Source organism: Tiliqua scincoides, chromosome 4, assembly GCF_035046505.1.
Source record: "Tiliqua scincoides isolate rTilSci1 chromosome 4, rTilSci1.hap2, whole genome shotgun sequence".
NCBI classification, from domain to species: domain Eukaryota; kingdom Metazoa; phylum Chordata; class Lepidosauria; order Squamata; family Scincidae; genus Tiliqua; species Tiliqua scincoides.
In genome coordinates this window covers 164,025,071-164,048,502 of record NC_089824.1, presented here as the reverse complement: position 1 = coordinate 164,048,502, position 23,432 = coordinate 164,025,071, and the positions used below count along the sequence as shown (strand labels likewise).

The window sequence follows — 23,432 nt, the reverse complement described above, 5'->3', positions numbered from 1 at the left end:
GAAGGAAGACCCATAGCCAGGGAGACAGACCAGGGACACACTATACTTGGTCCTAGTGTGGAAGGGATTGTCACTCCCGAATCGGCCTTTTCAGCTACCCTAGACGCTGTGCCAGAACCACCATTCAGAGCACGATACCATAGTCTTTTGAGACTGAAGGTTACCAACATGATAAATATCAGCTGGGTATTAATAGTTGGTTTAAATGTATGCTGTAGAATTTTCCCTGTGACAACCTTCACTGTTTTCTCTCTTTCCAGCGGTGGCACGCCTAGTACCCGAATAACACCAGAATTCTCCAAGTGGGCAAGTGATGGTGAGTGAAAGATATTTGTAGGTGGCTTGTCTGTGTGTTGGCCAGGCAGACACTTGAAGGTTGAAAGTGGATTGTTCTGTCTTTGAGTATTTCAGGATGCATTTTTAATGGTTTTTGTATAGCAGATACAACTTTCCTCTCAACACATCTGGGATGTTGAAGTAGTTGGAATAGTGCCTTCCAACTTTTAATGGAGAAATCCATGCAGCAATCTAATCTGTATGCCTATAGATGAATATTTTTTCTGTTTTTCAGAAGAAAGACTGAATCTTAATTTAAAAAAAAAAACCAACAATGAGGCAGTCAGGAAAGTTCAAGTTAAGATATGGTTTTCTATCTTGCAGTCCTGTGCTCAGTATGATATAGTTTCTAATTTCTCTTTGTTTGGACAGTGGTTTTGGGAATGTCATAAATTTCCATTTGTTGCCAGAAAAATTTTGTTTAAAATCAAAAGCTATCCTAGGATAATTTCACTTTCAATTTTTATAGTTCAGTATTCTCTTAATTAACCTATTTGGGCTCTTCATACAAGAAACATTTGCATACATCTTAAGAAAAAAAGTGTGAATTTGCATGCTGAGAAAAAATTGTGTTGAAAGTGTCTTTAGTTTGTATGTATTTTGGCAATACTCCAAAGACAAAATGTGCAAGATAGGAAAGTATTCTGAATTGCAGCGGTTCTCAAACTCTACAGGAGGTTGAGCCCTCCTGTAAGTTCTTACATGGGAGGGGGGAATGGAGTGAAGCAATTGCCTGGATCACTCCATTTTCGAGGGGTGCAGGGGCTTTCCTGCACTCACCAGAAGCTCCTGGGGGTGCGGGCAGTCCTGTACAAGCCTCCGCAGGGCTCCCTGAAGTGCACAAACTGTCAAAATAACGATTGCGACCCACTTCCAGTTTCATGACAAAAAAATGGAAGTGGGTCGCAATCATTATTTTCAGCGTCTTTACACTTTAGTGGGCCCTGCAGAGATTTACATGGGGCTCTCCACACCCCCGGGAAGCTGCTGCAGCCTCTGGTGAGTTCAGGAAAGCCTCTGCACCCCTCTAAAACGGCACATTCCAGGCGATTGCTTTGCTCCTTTCCCCCCTCCCTGCCCCTTAAGGGGGCAGAGGCCAGGGCCCTCAGGCTCAGACGTCATGACACCCTAGTTTGAGAACCGCTGCTGAATTGGAGTAGAGCAGGGGTGTCCAAAGTTTTTGGCAGGAGGGCCACATCAGCTCTCTGACACTGTGTCAGAGAAAGGCCAGGGAAAAAAAGAATTAATTTACATTTAAAATTTGAATAAATTTACATAAGTTTACATAAATGAATATATTAAAGATGGACTTATATGAATGAATGAAGGTCTTGCGATAGCTCAAGGCCTATAAAAGGCCTTGCACAAAGCAAGGCTGGCCTTTCCTTTGCTGCCGCTGCTGCATCACAGACGTGAAACAGCAAGCAGTGGAGGAAGCCCTCATCCCACAGCTCACGCGAGAGGTCAAACAATCACCCTCATGCTGAGATCAGTTGCGTCGGTCCAGAGCGTGCTCCAAGAAATTTCCGGAGGGCCAGAGGCTCATTGGAGACTGGGGGCTCCCTGAGGGCCACATTGAGAGGCCTCGAGGGCTGCAAGCGGCCCCAGGGCCCGGGTTTGGGCACCCCTGGAGTAGAAGAACATTTTTTAAAAGTTCAGTAGCCATCATTTTCTACTTCATTTTTGTAATACCACATAGTTGCTTCTCTCTATGGCGACTAAGTTAAATATCAGTAATGTAGCTGGTCAAAGAACTGTGACAAATTCTGTGAGAGGTAAAATTCAGTTATGGTTTAGCTCCCTAAAAGTGCTAGTGCTGTTAGCTATCCTGCAGTGTTCCCTGCACCCCAGTCTGTGTTGGGCACCAAATTATTTCATGGGGAAATTTTGGGCCAGATCCTATTATGTGTCTACAGATGCAGGGTGATTTCAGCAGGTTATTCTCATGAGCGGGTAAATAGTATCTGGCCTGTAAACATGCTTTACTTCCCAACAGTTCTATGAACAGAAACCATCCACAATCCTGACTGCAGTTCATAGCACTGTGAGGAGTAAATTGCATACAAGCCATCTTCCAAATGTGTTTTGCTGGAATTACAAGAAAAACTGACTCTTCTGTCTGACCTACTTGAAAATGGCTGGATGTATCTTGGATGCTTCAGTTTTAGATGCCCAGCTGCACAGGCACAGGAGGAGAGGATCTGATGTAATTTCTCACTGTCCAGCATCCCAAACTCTTTACTTACCAGTAGAATTTCTTTTTTTTTAAAAATCCATGGCCATCTTTCCAGAACAGCATTGTTGGTAGAGTGAGTTTTGCAGGTCTCTATACCAGACAGTCAGGAATATAGTCTGAGGTCACCCCTCACTGGGATACTATGGCAAGTTGGGGACTTGATTATTTCTAGCAATTTTCTGTTGGAAACCAACACTAGAACAGATTGTAAGTCTTTTTGATTTCTCTGAATAAATGTTCCTGTTACCTGATCTGTGCACTTTTTTCCTTTGCAGAAATGCCATCAACGAGTAATGGGGAGAGCAGTAAACAAGAACCCATGCAGAAAACCTGCAAGAACAGTGACATAGAGAAGTGAGTATAACTTGAGTATAACTTTCCTGAGGATGAAATAAAAGATTGCCAGGGTCTTTCTAGCAGAGGTGCAACACCTGTGCACAAGACAATGCTGCTTATGGCTATCCTCACTTCCTTACTTTCCCTTGAGAATCATGTGCCTATCTCCAGCTTATAATGCATTATCTCTTGTCTAGCTGGAAAACCAAATGGGTTTCTTTTACATCTCTTGTTTTTTCTGTCTTCGGAATCTCCCAGTCTGAAGGGGGGGGCGAAAAACCACTTTGGTGTTTTGGCTCTAAAATGGAGAGATGATTCCACTTTTCATTCCCGAGGCCCCAGTGCAGTATCTGTAGCTTTAGAGGGGTGATGATAAATTCTCCCCTTGTGTTAAATTCTCTAAAGCAGTGCTTCTCTAGAGACTGCTGCCTGATTGATAAAGGGGTGTGGCTATAATAGTGATTAGGCAGCAGTGCCTAGCCTCTCCAAGTAGCAACTTGTTTGACCTTTGATGCACATAGCCTAATCTGCCCTGTCAGTTTAGCAAACCACCCAAAATCTGGTCATGACCCATTGGTGGGTCTCGGACCACACAGTTTGTGAACCGCTGCTCTACAGGATCAATGCTTCCCCCTTTCTTCCCTTAGAATGTGTTATTTTTCATAAGCCTTCCTTGATAGGCTCCTTTGTCTGGAAGAGAATAGAATAATTCAGTTGTTTCTATGCCATTTGTTAATGACTAGGCATTTCCCTCCCCGCACCCCAAATGCTCCAGAACTGAAACTCTTTAAGTTGTTTCGGCATTGGCAGGTTAGACATTCTCCAGAACACTTATGTCCAAATGATGAATTGACATCACCTCCTTGATCAGATTATTAAAAAGCTTTATTCAGTGCCTCTTGGCAGACACTAAACTCTTTCCTAGTGGTGCATACAGTGATTCTGCATCATGAAATATGGCACTGCTCCTTCTTTGTGACAACTCCTGACCCATCATGGGGCATTCAAAAACCTCATGGCTTCCAAAGTCAAAAATTATACTTTGGCACTCCACTTTCATCCCCTTTTTAGAAGAAGGCAAAAGCCCACATGCCATTTCTTTTACCTGACAGCGCTTTCTCCTTAGTTCATAAGGAATCCCCTGTGGAAAGGGTTTAGTGGCTTTTTAGTTAAAGACTCTTAACTTCCATTGGGAGCTGAAAACAGTGTTTAGAAACAAAGGTTCCAGCTGTGCTGCTCCTGCCCCTCAGGGATTTGTGTGTGATAAATAGTTTGTGTCATGATGGTTAAGGAGCTAGGATGCTGTGTGTGAAGGGGTGGGCTCTGTTAAATTAATTGATAACCAGGATCGGACCTCAGGGCCCGCGGAAAAGAAGGTGTTCTTTTATTCCTACTGTCTGCCTGCTTCCACCTGCACTGCCAAGCCATGATATATGGCAGCCCAGCCCAGCTAGCTAAATTGATTCATCTCCAGTTCCTGGTTCTTAATCTGGAGCTAAATTGGTTTCATTTTTCTTGTTTTGGTTGATGCTTGTGGCGAGCTCTCTGTGGGATCAGTTTCTTCTGTTCATAATTTTAATTTTTGCTTTTAAATCTGGGCGGTATTGATTAGTGTGTTAAGCTCCATGTAACGTCTGATTAGCATTTTAAAAAGTGTTTAGAAGCACATGGTTTATCACCTGTGTCAGCTAGGCTGTCCATTTAGAACAATGGTTAATGGAGTTAGCAGTGATTCTCTGTATTGATCCTACTTTTATAAGAATGACATTCATTTTCTCTCCCCTTCCAAAACAAAGTCCAGGCATAGAGAGTATTTTTTTAATTAGCTAATACAATACAGTAAACTGTCCTTGTTTTGGCACACAGCTAATGTACTTAGGTTGAAAGTTAATGGAATGTGTGCTTCACACTTCTTGTAGCTGGGTCTTTTGCATGCTAAGAAACATGCCTAGGTTAGCAGGAAAATATTTGCTATCTATCCCTTGTTTGTGCCGTCACACATTTGCCCTGCCTGAAGCTGTTTTCCTGTACTCATTCCATTTCTCTGGATTCATCTGTAAACTTCATAGGTACTGCCATAGTGACAAGACAAGGATAAGACCTTCTCTTCTTTTCCCTTCTCTGCATGTGAGGGCTTCCACGATGTTTTCTAATGTATGTGTTAATTAAGGTTTTAAGGATATTGCTTAAATCTGTTGGTTGTGGTTACTGGAGAACAATATGTAGAGGGCTAGTAAAATGGTTAAAATTTTTAAAAAACTATTGCTAATAATGTATACAGCACCTTTAATATAAGTGATACTTTACAACAGATGTGAGGAGTGGTTGTTGCTCTGAGGGGCTCACAATCTATAGAAAAAGTAACAAGGGAGGTGGTAAAGGTATTGGAGTGGTGGCAGGGTAATTGGAAAGAGTATTCCATGGTTTTATAATAATAATAATAATAATAACAACAACAGGTATTTATATACCGCCTTTCTTGGTCTTTATTCAAGACTTTATTCAAGGCGGTTTACATAGGCAGGCTTTTATTTAAATCCCTTATTAAATAGGGATTTTTACAATTTGAAAGAAGGTTCTTTCTTTCAAGAACCACTACATTCAAGGTGTTTCGTTCCGATCTGGCTTCACATTCTGGCCTCCATCCTCCCACGCTCAGAGCACATGGAATGGCTTGGCTTCAGCTTGTCAGCTGCTCCAAGGTCGCACGGTGCCTGTGGCCTCGAACTGGCGACCTTGTGAATGTTATCTTCAGGCAGACGGAGGCTCTACCCTCTGGACCAGACCTCCTGCCCTCCTCTGGACCAGACCTCCTGTGTATGTACATACACTTAAGCAGTGGTGTCACTAGGGAGATGCAGGGTTTGCGGGCTGCACCGGGTGACATGCACAGGGGCCGTGACATGCACTGGGGGATGACGCACTAAAATTGCGGAGGTTAGGAGTAATACCATCATGTCATATACCGTTGGATGCATAATTTGCAGCAGAATGCAATGACAAAAATCAGAGTGAAATACGTCCATTCTATCAAAAGTTATGGGCAAAAAGCCAGAAAACAAAAAAAAATGCATGGAGCCCTATGGAAAGTGAAACCGAGCTGTATTGCATGTTTACTCATGAGTAGGCGAACTTGCCTTAGTCCATCGGAAAGGGCAGGCTGAGAGGAATCCAGAGACACAAGAATGGTCCTGATCCAATGAATGCAGCCCAAAAAAAACACTCGAGAAGGAGGTTTCTCCCTCCAAGCTGGCAAATGTATTGAGCCCTATGGAAAGCGAAACTGAGCCACATGGTTGCATTTACTCACGAGTAAGCAAACGTGCCTCAGCTCGTGGTCAGGCCTGTCAAAGGGGAATGTGAGACTAATAGAATTGTCCTGATCTGATGAAAGTGGAGCTCAACTAATGTTCCAGAAGGCAGTCCATCTGTCCCCCACTAAGAAGGATAAAAACAGAGGCTTCAGCTGGCAAGGTGAACTTTTTTCTTTTATAGACTTGCAAGGCCAGATGAATCCTGACAGTTGATGTAGTTTAAACAGAAGTTAAATTGAACTGGGCACTGGGTAGGGCTGAAAACCTTACTGGTTTTTTGGAGGGTGGGGTTATTGCAGGCAGGCTACAGAGAAAATTCACTTGATGGAACAGGGCTGGCTTCCCCTTATTTATTTGTTTTACTTTACTTATTTATTATTATTTATTTTAATTTGCCTGATGATGTCACTTCCAGCCATGACATCACTTCCAGTGGGTCCCGGACAGATTGTCATTCAAAAAAGTGAGTCCCAGTGCTAAAGGTTTGAGAACTGCTGCAATAATTAGTAAGCTGACACCCGGCGGGGTGACACCACTAGTGACTAAAATCACAGTTTGTAGGAGTAATACCATCATGTTATATATCAATCAATGTGTAATTTCATGCATAATGCAATGAAACAAACCACATTGAAATATCTGTGTTCTATCAAAAGGTACCGCCAAAAAACCAGTGGGGATGGGGCAATGGTACGTTTCCACACCCATTGCATGGGGGTGACGCACTGGCCTTCCGCACCAGATGATGCGAATCCTAGTGACGCCACTGCACTTAAGCTTAGTGGCAGTCAGATAAAGAGGTGAGGGAGTTGTGCCAAAGGCTTCATAGAAAAGGCGTGATTTGAAGAGAGATATGAAGGAAGTAAGCATCACACAGGTGATCTAAGAGAGAGTTCCAGGCATAAGGAGCAAAAAGGAAGAATGGGCAGAGTTGTTTGAAGAGGGCAGGATGCCTTTGCATGGCTGAGGGCAGTAGAGCCAGAGGAGCAAATGTCACCAATGACATTATGAGAGCTGAGAAGGAAAGAGGGACAAGGCCAAGGGGAGCTTTGAAGGTCAGGGTTCAAAGTTCCTCAGGATTCAGTTTTGGTTGTGACTTCATAGTGATGTTGAGATAAATTTATTCAGCTTTTGCAACTGGGCAAGTGAGTTCAAATCCCATGAAATAGGAAGGCTAAAAAGGATGCCTTGGACTGTCTATTGCCAAGGCATATACAAACCCTCTGTATCTGTGGGTCCAGTATCCATGAATTCAGTTATCTGCTGTTCCGGGAGAGGGGGGTGCACCCTCCCCGACACCATTACCATATCTTTGTTTTTGTTTAGTGCCACTGAAAGCAGAGTGTTCCTGCTTTAACAAAGGAACAGTCTTGCTTCATTGAAAAATGTGCCTGCAGGCAAGCAGCCTGCACGCTAGAAGGAGACGAAGTAGGAACTGTCCTGCTTCCGCTTTCATGACCCACTAGTTGAGGATCAATTGCTTAAAAGAACTTGTTCTGTGATAGTGAAATCTGCAGGTGCAAGGAGAGCTTACAGGCTACTGCTTAGATCAGGGGTCAGGGAACTTTTTTACCTCTTACCCCCCAAAAAATTTATAAACGCAGACGTTACCCCCTTGATTTGAAAGTAAGGAAATCATACATCCAATAACATTTTGAATTCAAATACTGTATTTAAAATTACTAAAATAACGATGCCCCCAATAAAAATAAATAAACAATACTCACCTTACCTCGATCCCACGTCGGTCGGCGCAGCTTTTCTTCTTCCTCCCGCTCTGTCCGCTCGGCGGGAGACACTGACGGCCCGGCGCTGTGTGATGACATCATCACTACAGCGCCGGGCAGCTCCAGTCTCCCGCACAGAGCGGAGAGAGCGGGCGGCTGCGATACACGCAGGCTGTGGATACAGCCTGAGTGTATCGCCTGCTCCCTTCTGCTCACCGCATCTGAAGGTGAGCGGAAGGGAGCAGGGCAGCGGGCGGTGTGCACACAGCGCACCAGCCCGCTGCCGGCCCCCTGGAGCGGGTGGAGAGCGGGTGCGCTGACTCCCTCCGCTACCTCCCCGCCCGGCGCCCGCACACAGTTAGGTAAGGCAACCTTACCTATCGCTTCTTCGTCTGACACTCCTCGCAGGCAGACTGAAGATGGCGGCTCTGGATCAGGTGGTACCCGCTCTCTCTACAGCGCTTGCGCCATACACGTAAACGCTGGAGCAGTCCACTGAGAGAGCGGGGGGGAGCAGAGCAGAGAAGGAGGATGCGGTGACACTGACACACACTGACACTGGCCGTCCGTGCTATAATGGACCGTAATAACTGCTGCTATGCCGATAGTTCCGCCATTGGCCAGCGCAACCTCCTCATTACCCCCAGATTTTCACTTTTACCCCATTTGGGGTAATTTACCCCTGTTCCCCGACCACTGGCTTAGATGATCAACTAATAGTTAGACAGAACTAGCTAGGTAGTACGAAAAGAGAGTCTAGTGAATCCAGACAGCCAATCTTTATTTCAGGATTGAGAAATCCTGCCAGTTAGGCTAGTTAGCAGTGGCTACAACACTAAGCTAGAAATAAAGCTTGGATACCAAGAAATAGGCATCATAGAATGTTGTAGTAGGAACTGTTGTCTTGATTTTCTATTTAACTGCTACCCAGGCATGCACTCAGAAGATCCAAATCAGTAGTTGAGCTTTGTAGTGGGGCAAATAGTTTGCCTCCTTTGGAGACTTGCTGTTCTTTCTTTGATACTTCCCTGTGAGGGGGAGGCAGGTTCCAATGAACTCTTGGGCAAGGACAGGGAGGATGCAGAATGAGGCGAGTGGGAAGCACTTCTGAGTCCCCTGTGGGAAATACCTGCACACTGTGAGGTCATAGTTCCTGTCTGTGGATGACCTCCCTCCTTTATGTTTGCATCCTAGAATCCTGACAAATCTGAAAAACAGACTCTTGGATGAAAACTTCTTGACACTTGGTGCTGGTGTTAGGCTTTGGACAGATGGTCTAATCCTTTGTTAGCTTTTTCTGCATATTTTTGTCACTGGGAAGTTTGGATGCCTAAAAATAGCACACAAAAATGTTTCCATTGCTGCAAACCCCAAGCCTTGCTGCTGCTTCCTTTCAAACATCTCCGCCAGCCCTGTTTCACTATCATTCCATAACCGTCTCTGCTGTTTACCTCTTCTTCCAGCCCCTTGCCTTTGTACCAATTAATCTCCATCCATTCCACCCAGCCTGCTTCCCTTCTACTCTCATGTTCTCCGTTTAATTTCCTTATTTAGGATCCTGGCTATGATCCTAAAGCACTCACCATCTTGGGATCCAGGGAAAGTTGCTGCTGCTTCTACAATCTCCTCTTGTTCCCCTCTTTTCAACATATGGTTGAGGAGAAGCAGGAGCAAACCTTTTTCTTGAATTTTCTGGTTTTGCAGGTCAAGAGCGGTATGTGGCTCTCGAACCCCAGTTTGACACCTCTGCCTTAAACCTGCCATCTTGGAACTTAAATATTTTACCCTTGCCCTGTCATCAGGAACAATTTTTCCTGGGAACAATCCTTCTTTATGCATGTTTAAAATTGTGTTAAACTTTGATATAATGTCTTCCTTCTCTCATGAGTAGGTGCTTAGATCCATCAGCCCTCTTCATGCTTTTGGCACTTTCCCTTCAGCATTGCTGATTCTTGAATCTTCTCTGCTGTTTGCAGTGACATTCAGCTAGACTAGCCCACCTGCGTGCAGGCTGCAGAATCTACAACTCCTCTTCACGTTCTCTTCCTGCAGACGCTCCCCATGTAGCCTGGTGCCATCTTGAAATCAAGGCTGCTTGGGGTTAAGAAGCCAGCCTCTTAATTCTGAGTGCCAATGTTCAATTTTGCTTTCTGCCACCAAACTAGATTGCAGGCCAAGGAAAGAGTCTGGGTTAGTGGCCCACTGGGTCACCTCCCATTTGTTTTCCTCAATTTTGTGTTGTCATAAATTCATTCCAGCCCGTTGTGCTTGATCAGTTTATCTCTGTTGGGGCAGGGAGCCCTGCTAGCATGATATATGACATGAAACATTGTAGCCAGCCTCTCCATGAATCACTCCAGCTGTTTGTTGTCAGCATGAAAAGCAAACAGGCCTGGGCTGCGGAGTGTTGACTAGGATGAGCTCAGGATGGGAAGAGACATGACGTATGAATGTTTATTTAATAATTCTCTAATATTTCCAGAGGAGTGTGGCTGTGCCTTCTGAGGTAGTGGGGGAAAGGAGGGGCAGTTGAAGGGGAAACTCTAATCTGTCAGGGTGGGTCATAAATCAGGCAGACAAGATCATTAATCAAGAAGGGAGCAAAACTAGAGGGAGGTGGGACTGCTGCTGTTCCCAGGAGCAAAGGGGCCATGCTCTTCTTTTCCATAAAACAAATCTCATTTGGGATGCGACTCCGGCTGTGCTGCTTACATAAGAGCAAAGCCAGGGCACTGGGCCAGTTAAGCAAGCATGTGCGCTACCTTTGTCATAAGCCTTGGCAATTTGAGCTTGCCAACCATTAAATCCCTTTATAATTATCTTCTTTATCTAACTCTTCATGCTCCTCATGGTTGATTGGGCAAGGTGCTTGTTGGGTTTAGAAGAGGGTTTTAGAGGAGTGAGGTCAGTGCGCACGCATGTGAGTGTGCATGCGTCCGTTATTCCCCCTCAGATCTACTCCAGAAGTAAGGCTAAGCATATTCTGATCAGCTGCACAACATGGCAACTGTACTCCAGTATTGAATTGAGTTACTTAAACATTTTTCTTCTAAGTAAAAGCAAATTCTTACCTTCCATGGTGATTGAGACAATTGCAGAGTTGTGTTTCCTGAAACATTCTTTAAAAATGAAATACAATTTCTTGCTTTTGTGGATGTGGAAACTAGTTTTAATATTTTTAGGCAGTCATTCCAAACCAGAGATTTCTCAGATACGTTTCATGAGTTTATTGTGACCCCTGTTCTTTTAGTGAAAGATGCCAATCCATGCACATACTAGCTCCCTCGTCTGGCAAAACGGAGATGCTCCATGTGGGGAACAGCTGTGCGCACACATCTGTCTGTAAAACAGATACAGGTGTCCCCCTATATCCACAAATTCAGTTATCCCCAGTTGTCTGCGGGATCCCCCACCCGTTACCTCTGTTTATCTGGTGCCAAGCCAGCATGTTTCTTTCTTTTACAGAACACTAAGGCTGCAATCCTATCCATACTTATCTGGGAGTAAGCCCCATTGAGTACAACGGGATTTACTTATGAGTAGACATGGATAGGATTGGGCTCTAAAAGAGGACCGCAACAAGCAGGTAGGCAACCTGGACACTAGAGGGACACATCCAGAATATTAACAGGAAGCTTTCTGTTTACATTCACTTAGTCTCCTCCCTCTAGTGTCCTGGCTGCCTGCCTGCTTGCCACGTTCCTCTTTTAATGTTCTCTGAAAGAAAGAAACATGCTTGCTTGGCACCAGAGTAAAGAAGGTAAACAAAGGTAATGGATGTTGAGATGTATGGAGAAGTATTTCAGTATCCGCAGATGCCGAGCCTGTGACTGAAAGGCTTCAGAGGACTTGCTAGATGCGATTGGAAGTCACTTCCAGTTGGTGCTGGTGACTTCCAGTTGCACCTGGACTTGTTCTGAGGTCCTTCTGCTGCTGATCAATCTCATTATCAGTGGAATTCAGTATTTGCAGGTGTGGGGCGTCCTGTAACAGATCTCTTGGAAATCCCAAAGGCCCACTGTAATTCTCTGAGTTTGTGAAATGGTGTTTATGAGCATGAAATTTGAGTTTTCTTTGCACATAACATGTACAGAGTGGGAGGTGTCCTCTATAACCCCCGTTTCTATACAAGGAAGGAAAGCTCTATTCCAGTATGTGTAGGGTTAGGCGCTGAACAGATGATTTTTTCCACTTGTGCTTTTAACTTAAGGTTTTTTTTTCCATCTTATTTCTTGTTGCTTATCACTATGCATGAGGCTTTTCTAGGGATCCACCAGAGAGAGGCACTTCAGCGCTTCTCCTAAGCATTTAGGGCAGCTGGTACAGAAGCCTTGCCAAATAGTTAGTATATTTATTACATTTTTGTTCCACCTATCCTCCAAAGAACTCAAGGCAGTGTACATGGTTCTGCTTACCCGCCTTTCATTTTATCCTTCCAGTAACCCTGTGAGGTATGTCAGGCTGAGACACAGTGACTGACTCATGGTCATCAAGTGAGCTTTGTGGCCGAGTAGGAATTTCAACCATCTCCCAAGTCCATGTCCAACACATTAGCAACCTCACCACACTAGCTTCATATGTCCCTTGTTGCATCTTTTGTAGGAACTGAAGTTGTGTATGTCAGAAGCCTGCCTTTGAGGTTCAGGTCCCTGTTATGAAATCTGTGGACCAATGAGTAGTCCTTGGTGGCAGATAAGAGCAGAAGTGCACAGGAGCTACCAGTAAAGTTGACACATGAAGCTGCTTTATACCAAGTCAGAACATTAGTCTACTTAGCTCAGGATTGTCTACACCACACCAGCTGTCTCCGGAGTTCTACCTGGGGAACTTCCTCCACCCTATCTGGAAATGCCAAGGATGTGGGATTTCCTTACCTGGTAGTCTGACTCCTCCCACAAGAACCTACTCTTAGATCCTCTGGGGAGGCCTTCCTGGACATCTCACTGTGGCACAGCTTAGCTCCTTCCTTGTTAAGCTCTCTCCCACAGGGGGTGCATCTGGCTGGCTCTCCTTCTCTTTTACTGTTTCTCTTTAGACATTTTTAAATGTGACTTTCCAGATTGTTTCGTTATGCCGTACTTTGTTTCTCTGTTTTAATTGCTGTAATTTATGGAATTGATTTTACAGTTAGCATGTTTAACATTCTTTTATGTTGCAAACTGCCTTGAATTTAAGAAAGGTAGCATAAAACTCTGTTAATTAAATAAATAAATTGAAGTTGAAGGTCTTCTGCATGCAAAGCATGTGCTTTACCACAGAACTATGACCCTTTCCGTTTTTTATAGCTATGGACAAGCAGCAATACCCCACCATCCCCAATGTCCCATGTGTTTTTTAAATGGCATTTTATTTCTAAAATGGGATATAGGTGAAGTAGGGTGAAGCACTTCAATGCAAACATGCTGCCTCTGCCCATTTTTTAATGTTGGTGCCAGCAAACCTTTTCTTTTGCCCTTATACCAATATTCTGCCATTTTAGGAACCTTTGGTGTATCATTCATTGACAGGCTTCTTTTGGAGGTTTTTTAATTGTCTAGAAAGAGCCTCTGGCTCCTCCTCCACCCCCATAATGTTAAAACCCTGGTAAGGAGGGTATAGTTCAGGTATCTTTATTCAATTTTTTTCCAGTTATTTCTAAGTTTCAACAATGCTGTTAACTTTAATTTGTGCAGTTGCTTCTTGGAAGTGAGAAATTGATGGGGGGCTATTGCAGTGTGAAATTTGATGTCAATCTTGAGCTTATGAAGTGAGTGAGACATCTTAGAAGGGGAAAAATCACAGTTTGTGCAATCCTCCTGGACTATTTCAAAGAGAAGAAAGACTGATGGGCCATTTAGAGGACATTTCAGTTAGATGGATGATGATTCTGTGTGAAATACTAGAGTTAGCCCACAGGTGGGGCAAACCAGAGCCTAGAAAATGCAACTAGGGCCATTCTCCTTGCACACCCCCCCCCCCAAAAAAAAAGAAGCGAATGCTACTCTGGGAACCTGAACTGTGCCACATGGGAGCAAAAATTATTACCTGCCTCTCTTCAGGGTTTCAGAAGTTTTTAGCATTTCTAGCTTGCAAGGTTGATGAGAAGCTATATGAGGCAGTTTCTTGCCTATGAAATTCTTTACAGTGCTTAGAAATAGTTGTATTTGAGATTTGTGAGTGTTGTAAATGAAAGTAGGATAACTAAGAGGATTGGCAAATTCTACATTTTAGGTTAGTCCACTTTACCCACACAGGAGGCTGCTTCTGGAAATATTCGATGTGGGGCAACAGCTTGCCCATTTGAAAGTAGGTTAAGGGCGCAATCCCAACTGTGCCCTGGGCCGACGCAAGTTTCTTTAATTGGCCCAAGATGGATGTGAAAGTGCCATGAAGCACTTTCATGCCAACTTAAGAGGTGAGTGCGATAACCTCCAGAGGCCAGTGTAGGCCCCAAGCTGCCAGGGCAACAGTTAAACCCACACTAGCCAAGCTCTGTCAGTGTGGGCGCCTGGGGGCGTGAGGAGGGCAGGAAGGAGGCGTTCCGGAACAGGAGGAGGGGAGGCAGCAGGAGAGCCCATGGGTGGGGGAGGGGCAATGGGGGTGGGACCAGGACCCAGCAGTTATGCTAGATTCTCATCCCATTCCTGGGCAGCCCAGGCAGGTCCAACTAGACCCATTGGGGCTGCAGCGGCTCTCCAAGGGATAAAGGGAAGTTATTCCACTGGGCCCTGTCAGCCCCAAACTTGTGCTGGATACGGGGCAGGGCTGCCAGCCTTCCCTTCCTGTTCCAGCACAAGTTAGGATTGTGCTGTAAGTTGTTTGACAATATGCAAAGTTGTTTGAGGACAAGGAAATTCCCTTGCATTGTGAAATGTCTGAAGTTGCCTCTACCTTTCTAGACACAGAACGAACATCCTACTGCTCTTCCAGTCCAGCACACAGCTGAAATAGCCTCAGAAAAAGAAACAAGAGGCCCAGTTCGGAATCAGAGATCTGTTGAGCCCCTAATGTGTTACTGCTGTCCCCTTTTCCCACCCTACCTTCTCTCCACTCCTCATGACCATATGGAACCTAGTGCCTATGATATTCACTACTGAGTTGTTTTCATTTGCTTCTTTTCCCTAATCCTGGCAGGCGTGTGTGTGGTTATACCTAATCCGCAAAATGCACTGTCCTGAAATTTGTTCTGGGTTTAATTCTTCACAGCAGAGGCTGGTAATGTCAGTCGGTTAAATGAATCCATGATGTTATTCAGCTGCATTCTGCATAGGTTGTCAATGGCATATAGCTGAGGGCTGGCATGACCGCTGTCATTGAAGTTTGCTCAGGTCTCTAATGCAGCTGTTCCCAGGCACCATGGGAACCTTAGAGACTTTACTTAAGTCTCTTAGGCACTGTGATCATGCCTCCCTTCTTTCGTTGCAGCCTCTTCCTGGTTCTCTCGGGCACTGCTGTCTTGGATAGTGCAAGATCTTGTGTGATCCAAGATGGTGGCACCTGGAAAAGCCAGGAAGAAAAGGCCACTGGGGACATGCTGTAGTACCGGGTGCATAGGCAGCATGGGAACCACTGCTCTAGGGCAGGGGTGCCCAAATCCCGACCTGGAGGCTATTTGCAGCCCTCTGGGACCCCCAATCCAGCCCATGGGGAGCCCCCCCCATCTCAAATGAGCCTCTGGGCCTCCAGAGACTTGCTGGAGTCTGTGCTGGCCCGACGCAACTGATCTCAGCATGAAGGCGACTATTCAACCTCTCGTGTGAGCTGTGGGCCTAGTGCTCCCTCCGCTGCTTGCTGTTTCATGTCTGTGCTGCTGCAGCAGCACAAAGGAAAGGCCAGCTTTGCTTTGTGCAAAGCCTTTTATAATCCTTGAACTATTGCAAGACCATTCATTCATTCATATAAGTTCTATCTCTAATATATTCATATATGTAAATTTATTCAAATTTTAAATGTAAAAACAGCCCCCAACACAGTGTCAAAGAGATGATGTGGCCCTCTTGCCAAAAAGTTTGGACACCCCTGCTCTAAGGGAACCACCAGTTTGGGAAGCTCTGCTCTGAGGTGCCTTCCCTGCTATTGAATTGTATCAGGGAGTCCTGGTTGTTGAGAATTATTTCCAGATAATGTGGACAGGTTCAAAAGATATTTCCTCCAAAGGTGCTACTTGTGTGGAAATTGCACTTTCCCAGTATTCATTTATCATGGAAAAATGCAGCATATTTTTTGTCCCTCAGCTAGTGCTTCAAATGCAGTAAAGCCCATGGTATCACTGATAGTGAGCAACACCAGTCCACCGCCTCCAACCAATTCCTGTGTTGGTTTGCAGACTTTTTTCTGCTTTGAGACTTTCATTTTCAGAGGTCAAGCATTCTTCTGTTGTGTAGCATTCAGCTACTTCTCACCCTCTGGTGCTTTGTAACCTTTTGCTTGTATTTGTTTTCTTATTTAGTATTGTGAATGACACTTGCTGCTGATTTTCAGTGATGTAAAACTTGTCTTCCCAACTTTTTTTAACTAAAGGCAAAGTGAAGAACACAGTGTGGCATTTGTAAGAAGGAAGACAAAACATTCACATTCAAACAACATGAGGATAGGATAGATCAGGGGTGTCAAACTTGTTTCATACCAAGGGCCCAACAGCATTCTTGGTGCCTGCTGAGGGCCGGAAGTGATATCATTAGGCAGGAAATGATGTCATAACCAAAAATAAGTACTTTTTTCACTTAGGAACTCATTAGCTGCAAATGACAGAAGAGAAACTTCTCTTCTGACAGAACAGATCACAAATCTTGATCATATTTCAAGTTATGGGAGAGCCCCATTTTCATGTGGGCTATCCTTATAGCAGTAACACCTCAGCACTGCTCAGCAGCTGAGAGCTTGAGGGCCAGATAAAAAGCTTCCATGGGTTGCATCCGGTCCCCGGGCCTTATGTTTGACACCCCTGGGATAGATGTTAATGTTCCCCAGCTGCTTGCTAAGTTTGGTGTTAGCCATTTCCCAAAATCGTATAGGCACATAATTGTTCAAATTATGCACTTTGCGTTTGGGTTCAAGCTCAGTCTTACTCTACCCTCCCTCTTAAATACATACATACATACATACATACATACATACATACATACATACATACATACATACATACATACATACATACATACATCCTTCCTAGTAGCTCTCCACAATCCCTCAGATGCCTCTAATCACGCTGACTTGGAGGCCTCTTACTGTTTTCATTGATCGTTGGTGCCATCTGTCTGCAGTTTGATCAGGCCAGGCACATGAACCCCAGAGGCAGAGAAGGCGAAGTGCCAACTCCTGAACTCGCTCTCTGCTTCTGTAGAGACATTCTTGGGCTCCATGTCAGCGGAGGATGAGGGCGTGAAAGCAGCATAATGAATTCTGCTGTAGAGAAATTCTTTGGGGAATCTTTACCCAGATCCTAACTAAAATGCAGTTTAGAATGTGGCAGTAGGCTTTCCCTCCATGCCACTGTGATAGAGCATGCAAGTGTAAGAAGAATAATTCCTCTGCGGAGTGGAGCAACACAACACTATTGCTTTGCATGAAGATTAAATTAGTCAACAGATAACTCCAAACTTGGCAAGCAGCTGGTGGCATTAACAAGTTGTGCAAGCAAGTATAAAATAGAGGCACTTGTGACTCAGAGGGCCTCTGCTTTGCAGACACGCACCCTTGCATGCAACCTCTTCCAAATTTTCAACTGAGAACATGGAAATTAGGCCAGGGCATGCTGCATTATTCATAACTTGGCAACCAGGAATTGGGGCATGTTGCCAAAATAAACACCCACTGTAATTACAGGTGAACAGTATTGTTAATATATTGTGCTCCAAAACATACATTAATCAAGATGGGGGACACTCCTAGAGAACAATGCATTAGCATCCTTGCCAATTCTTTAATAGAGGAAACATTCCTTCACAGAATTCCAAGTCTTGTTTCTAGAAGGTTAGTTTACAGAGATAAACAATGGAAAAGATTTCTGCGTCTGCAGCTGGAAAACCTACTCCTGGAGCTAGGAGCAAATAATTGTGACATTTTCTCATTCCACCTCAGTACTGTATCACCAAAGTTCTATGGAGGGACACCTGTGCCAATTGATGCAGTCAAGCTAAGGATCTGCTCCGCTCGATCTTGGCTTTTTATTCAGTAGTGTAACTTCCACTCTTTTGCCAAGTCGGTAGCCTACCCCCTCATGAGGACAGCATGAAGCCAGTCTGCTGCTAGCATCTGGCACTGAAGCCTTTTACAGTCTCATTGGTCTTAAAATGCATGTGTTGCACATGCTTTGCAATTCTCTGGTACTGGACAGAGCTTGATATGCTATGAAAATGTTATTTGGGGAAAAGCCGTTAGATAGCTATTACTTTCACCTGAAGATGGGAGTCAGATAGTTGTCTTTGGAATAGGAAGGAATTTCTTCTAGGTCAAAGTGACTGGTGACACTTCAGCAAGTGGTACAACTTGCTTGATCCACTTGGGTTTTATATGCTTTGCTGCTTCTTGGTGGAACTTTATAATCTCCTTTGTGGGGACAGTCATACAGGATTGTTGTCAAGCCCAAAAATCATCCTTTATTTTTTATATTATAAATACTCTCAGTAAAGATATGCATGTAGTCCACTGGTAGGGATGATCTAGTGCGACTCTAAACTCATTTTGATATTCTGCTGCTACCAAGAAAGCAGCAGTGCACTTACAGGCTAGTAGTGATACATATCTAACACTTTCATACCAGATAGTTAAACTTTTACATCCAGTTAAGCCTGCAGTGAGACAAACATATTTGTAACTTTTCAGTTCAATTTCATTATTTCATGTTCTACTAAATCTTCCTACATTTTCTATTTACAGAATTGCAAATTTGGGCTTTCACTTTCTTTTTTCTTAATAAATGCAAATTGTGTGTGGTTGTACTCATAGATACACCAGTAAATTTGATATACTATGCCTCCCCTTCCCTCCCAGAAATAAAGGCACAGTGACTTGAGATGGGTGGAATCATGATATAGCTGGACTCTGGAACTGTGAAGTAGCTAGGATTATCTTCTGCTTTTATGGAAGGGGATTCATGAACTGTCACTCATTATCAGTAATGTCTTTGGCACAAATGCAGTAAATACCAATGATGCAACACAACATTTCCAGAAGCAATTACAAAAAGAAATGGTTCTGTTGGGTGGAGAAAGAATCACATTTTCCTAGTAACCGGATGTTGCACTGTGAATGTTGAGAAAATGTGACTTTTCTGCAGAAGAAGTGTTTGAACAAAGATGTCTGCATCTTCTGCAATAACTGATAATTGTGGAAGGAGAACAGCCGCTTCATTGATGTTGCTAGGAAGTAGATGTGTTGTGGCAAAAGGTAAGGAAGAGCAGAAGAGCAAAGGAGCTCTCCCTCACAATTGGAAGCTCTCCATGGGCCCCTCAATTTTCTCACCTTTTATCAGATGTGGCCTTCATATTTTGTTCACTTTTTGAATATCACTGTTGACTAAGTTTTCTTGGGGGGGGGGGTCTGTTTTGTATGTATCACATTCTTACTTGATGGAAAGTATCAGAAATCTGTCTCTTTGTGGAAAGAGACATCTCTTAAGAGTTAATATTTGGTAGATGCCTTAAATTTGTCCCAATTCTCGTATTCATGAATACCGAAAGAGTAGAAGGTCAGGATATCAGGTGCTGAAAGTAGCTGTGAAATTTTATTGGTTGTGCGTTTAATCAGTTCTAAATGCATTTTACAAGATACATACAAACAGCAGGGCTGTAAAAATTTATGGAATGTTATGTACAGTGTGACCATTTATGAAGAGGAAGGAAATGTGTTCTCTTTTGAAATAAACAAACTGGGAGATGGATTTTGAGAGCATTTTAATAATAATATAACTAGGTATTTATATACCACCTTTCTGGTCATCGGATTACTCCTCTGACTTTATTCAAGGTGGTTTACATAGGCAGGCATTTCTAAATCCCTCAAGGGGATTTTTACAAACATAGAGGATCTCTCTTTCAAGAACCAACAACAATTCAGAATGGATCTTCCTGGTTTGGTCTCACTTCTGGCCTCCAGTTCTCCCAGGCAGGCTGACAAGCAGCTCCATCTCTCACATGGAGGGCAGCCAAGACGCTTCTTGCTCACACCAAGAGCAGGTGGAATCACTCAGCTCAGCTTGTCAGCTGCTTCAAGGTCTCATTCTCAGCCGTTTAGGGAGCTGCCGGTGTCCTTGAACTGGCGACCGTCTGATGTTATTTTCAGGCTAACGGAGGCTGTACCCTCTAGACCAGACCACCTGCCATTTTGTACTTCTGAAGCGAAACTGGGAAGGATATTACACCATACAGCAGCAATTTTAAACCTTGTTCATCTCACAGCACACTGACAAGGGGCTAAAATGGTCAAGGCACACCATCAGTTTTTTGACAATTAGTAAGACACACCATGCTGCAGGTAGGGGGATCGCATCCCCCAATGGCCCTACTAGTAAATGATTCTCCCCTGAACTCCTGTGGCACATTTGCATACCAATGTGCCGTGGCACACTGATTGAAAATCACTGCCCTAGGAAGAATCTTACATACAGTGTGTTCTTCCTAGCCCTTTGAGATGCCCATGGCCGCTTCTGGACTGTGGAAGTAGCACAACCCTTTCTCTTGCTTCTTTTATGCCTTTTCTAGCAGCGTGGCAGGACACAGTAAGAAAAGCAGGCAGGTGAGTTTCCTGTACAGCAGGTTTGAGGAGAGCGGAGGTACACTTTTTCCAGGCTCTACGCACAGTCCTACCTGCTGCTAAGCCTTTATTATTTGAATTCCGCCTTCTGGCATGAAATCGTATAGGCTAAAGGTGCATCAAGTGAAGAGAATGTTTCCTTACCCCAGTGGTTCCCAAACTTTTTTGCCTGGTAGCTCCCTTGACCTACTGGACCATTGGTTGCAGCTCCCCATTATGAATGCAATACATTGTATAGGGCAGCAGGTTTTTTGTGTGGATTCTATGGCTCCTCTGGCTGGTTTCCACTGCTCTCCGGGGAGCCATAGCTCACAGTTTAGGAATCACTGCCTCGCCCCTTCACTTTTCAACATAATCTCACAACGAAAAAGAAAAGCCAACTGCAAAATGGCTGATCTTTTGATCAGTCATGAATCCCATAGAGATGGAAGGAAGCGGTCATCTTTTCCTTTACTGTTGAGGCCTTTACACACACAGCAAAGGAAAAAGATTAGGAAACATCGCCCTATACTCCACTAAGATGAAACAGAGTAAGTAATATTAAGGTCTGGCTGAATCTTGCACATGTGGTCATAGAAGTTCAGGCATACTGGCTTGACTAGAAGAGAGGTTGTACTTGTTCAGACTCACTGCTTGCTGTATGCCCCCAGCCTTGTTAATAAATGTATATTTAACAATGTCTGGAGCATATGAAGTGATAATAACTAAATCAATACCTCCCTCATTGATTGTCAAGGATTCCTCCAGCGTGACGCACAAGGCGATGTGGTAATTTTCCAGCTAACTAGCACCCTGATCTACAGCCTTGCTATTGATTGGCCATTGGATTGGGCAGGCACTGAGTCTTATTGCTTATTCCTCTGTTCAGCCTCCTTTTCTGATTCATTTGTTTATTACTGGACAGCAGTGATCACCTGAGAGACTTTCTGAAATTGGCCAGTGAGGGTCAGATTCCTATAAACAAGCTGTTTTCTGTTGTTGCCTGCCTTTTCCTTCTCAGGCTCTAGTTTCTATCAGATGGCAATGCTCCATACTATGCTTGGAGATGCTGCCCTGCTCTTAGGGGTTCCAGTTCCTCTATCAGCCATCTAGGGACAAAGCAGAATGCAGTTGGTTTAAACATATTCAGTTTTCTGGAAAGCTGAACCAAGTTATGCTACATAGCATTCCTGTTGGCCTACTTTGCTCTTGCTGGTAGCTGAGTTCAATACAAGGCTTACATTTCCCTTATTTACCCTGCTGCTGAAAGCTGCAGTAATTTACTGAGGACCCAATCCTATCCAAATTTCCAGTGCTGGTATAGCTGCAGTAAGGTCCCCGAGACAAGGGGACAAATGTTCCCTTGCCTTGAGGAGGCCTCTGCAACTACCCTCCCACCACAGAATGCAGTGCACATCCCACTGGCCACACCAGAAATAGAAAGTTGGATTGGATTTGGCCCTTAGACCGAATGAGGATCCTGTTGAGCTGGAGCCTGGTTGGTTTCAACTAGATACTATTCCTGATGAAGTACCCAAAGAACTGTCATGTCAGGTAGATGTCTAGTCCCTGTGATAAAGAAATATCTGCATTTTGATGCCAGGCAGCAAGAATGCCAACATTGCCTTACTAAATAGCCTATAGTTGCTCTGCTGTACACATCTTATGGTATTTCTAGATTGATAAAGCAATAGAAAACAAAGGGAAAAACAATCAAATATTGCATTTTAAAAGCCATAACTAATGGCTTTTGGTATCAGGCCCAGTCCAAGGGCAAGTCATGTGTGAGGTGTGAAAAATTTGCCGCCGCCACCATCTAGGCCACCTGGTTAGGGCAATTCATTGGTGCAGCACAGTGTGGTCCTGCTCCCATGCCTCAAGCAGGGCTGCTGCTGGAAAAACAAATGCACCACGCCAGCAGTCGGACCTCATCACTGTGCTCCCTTCTCACACTGGCCCTTTAAAGAAATCAAGGCATGCCCTGGGAGTGCTTCCAGTGTGTCCCACACTTCCTGTTTATTTAAAAGGGATCACACAAGGAAGGGGTTAGGTGAGGGGAGTGGATTGCAGCCTCTCAATCTGTGATAGTCTGGAAGGATTTAGCAGCAGCAAGGATTAGTGAGAGCTAATGTACTGAAGGGCCTTCCTGCCACCGAACTATGGTAGAAAGTATCAGCGCCAGTTGCTCTGCCAACAACATGTAGCAGTGTTGCAGTACAATGCATATTGTTCTTTCCATCATCAGAATGTTGCATAGACTTTAGTCCTAACAGCAGCCAGGTTCCTTTTTTCTTCCGAAACAAACAGAAGCTTCTTGTTCATCCCTGTCTCCTTAACTTCACATGCTATACAGTTTCATGAGGGCATCTGGGACAGCTAGATATGTATCACCTTATTTTACTGTGGCTCTCTTCACTTTAGAGTCCTGTGGCATATCACAGCCTTCATATACCATTCTGTTTAAGGGTGTGCCCCCCTCCCATTTATGGTGATTTGACATTAACTTTGCAGGATTCCCTTGAAATAGTGGCTATCATAATTTTAGTATTGCCAAACATAAAATTGGATCGTGAGTTTTTGCGCACGTACTTCAATATAATGCTGACCCTCTAGGATGGGGTTCTGTGTTCTTTGTATCTAAATCTTCCCAGAGGTTTCTGTTGCTACAGTGTGATTCTCAAGGCTGCAAACTGTCTAAGCCAGCGATTTTCAACCGCGGTGCCGCGGCACACTAGTGTGCTGCTAGGCAGCCTCAGGTGTGCCGCAGGGCCA

The 23,432-nt window shown here is 44.2% G+C and overlaps 1 protein-coding gene across 4 annotated transcripts in view; it reads left to right on the top strand.

The window, feature by feature from the left end:
• The window catches only part of RNF220 (ring finger protein 220), a 341,743-nt gene that overhangs the window by 297,268 nt on the left and 21,043 nt on the right, over positions 1–23,432 (top strand). For all 4 annotated transcript variants that reach the window (XM_066622880.1, XM_066622879.1, XM_066622878.1 and 1 more), the window contains 2 exons: positions 261–316; positions 2,848–2,926. In XM_066622880.1, the coding sequence (XP_066478977.1) occupies positions 261–316; positions 2,848–2,926 (135 nt within the window). The remainder of the gene's footprint in view (positions 1–260; positions 317–2,847; positions 2,927–23,432) is intronic.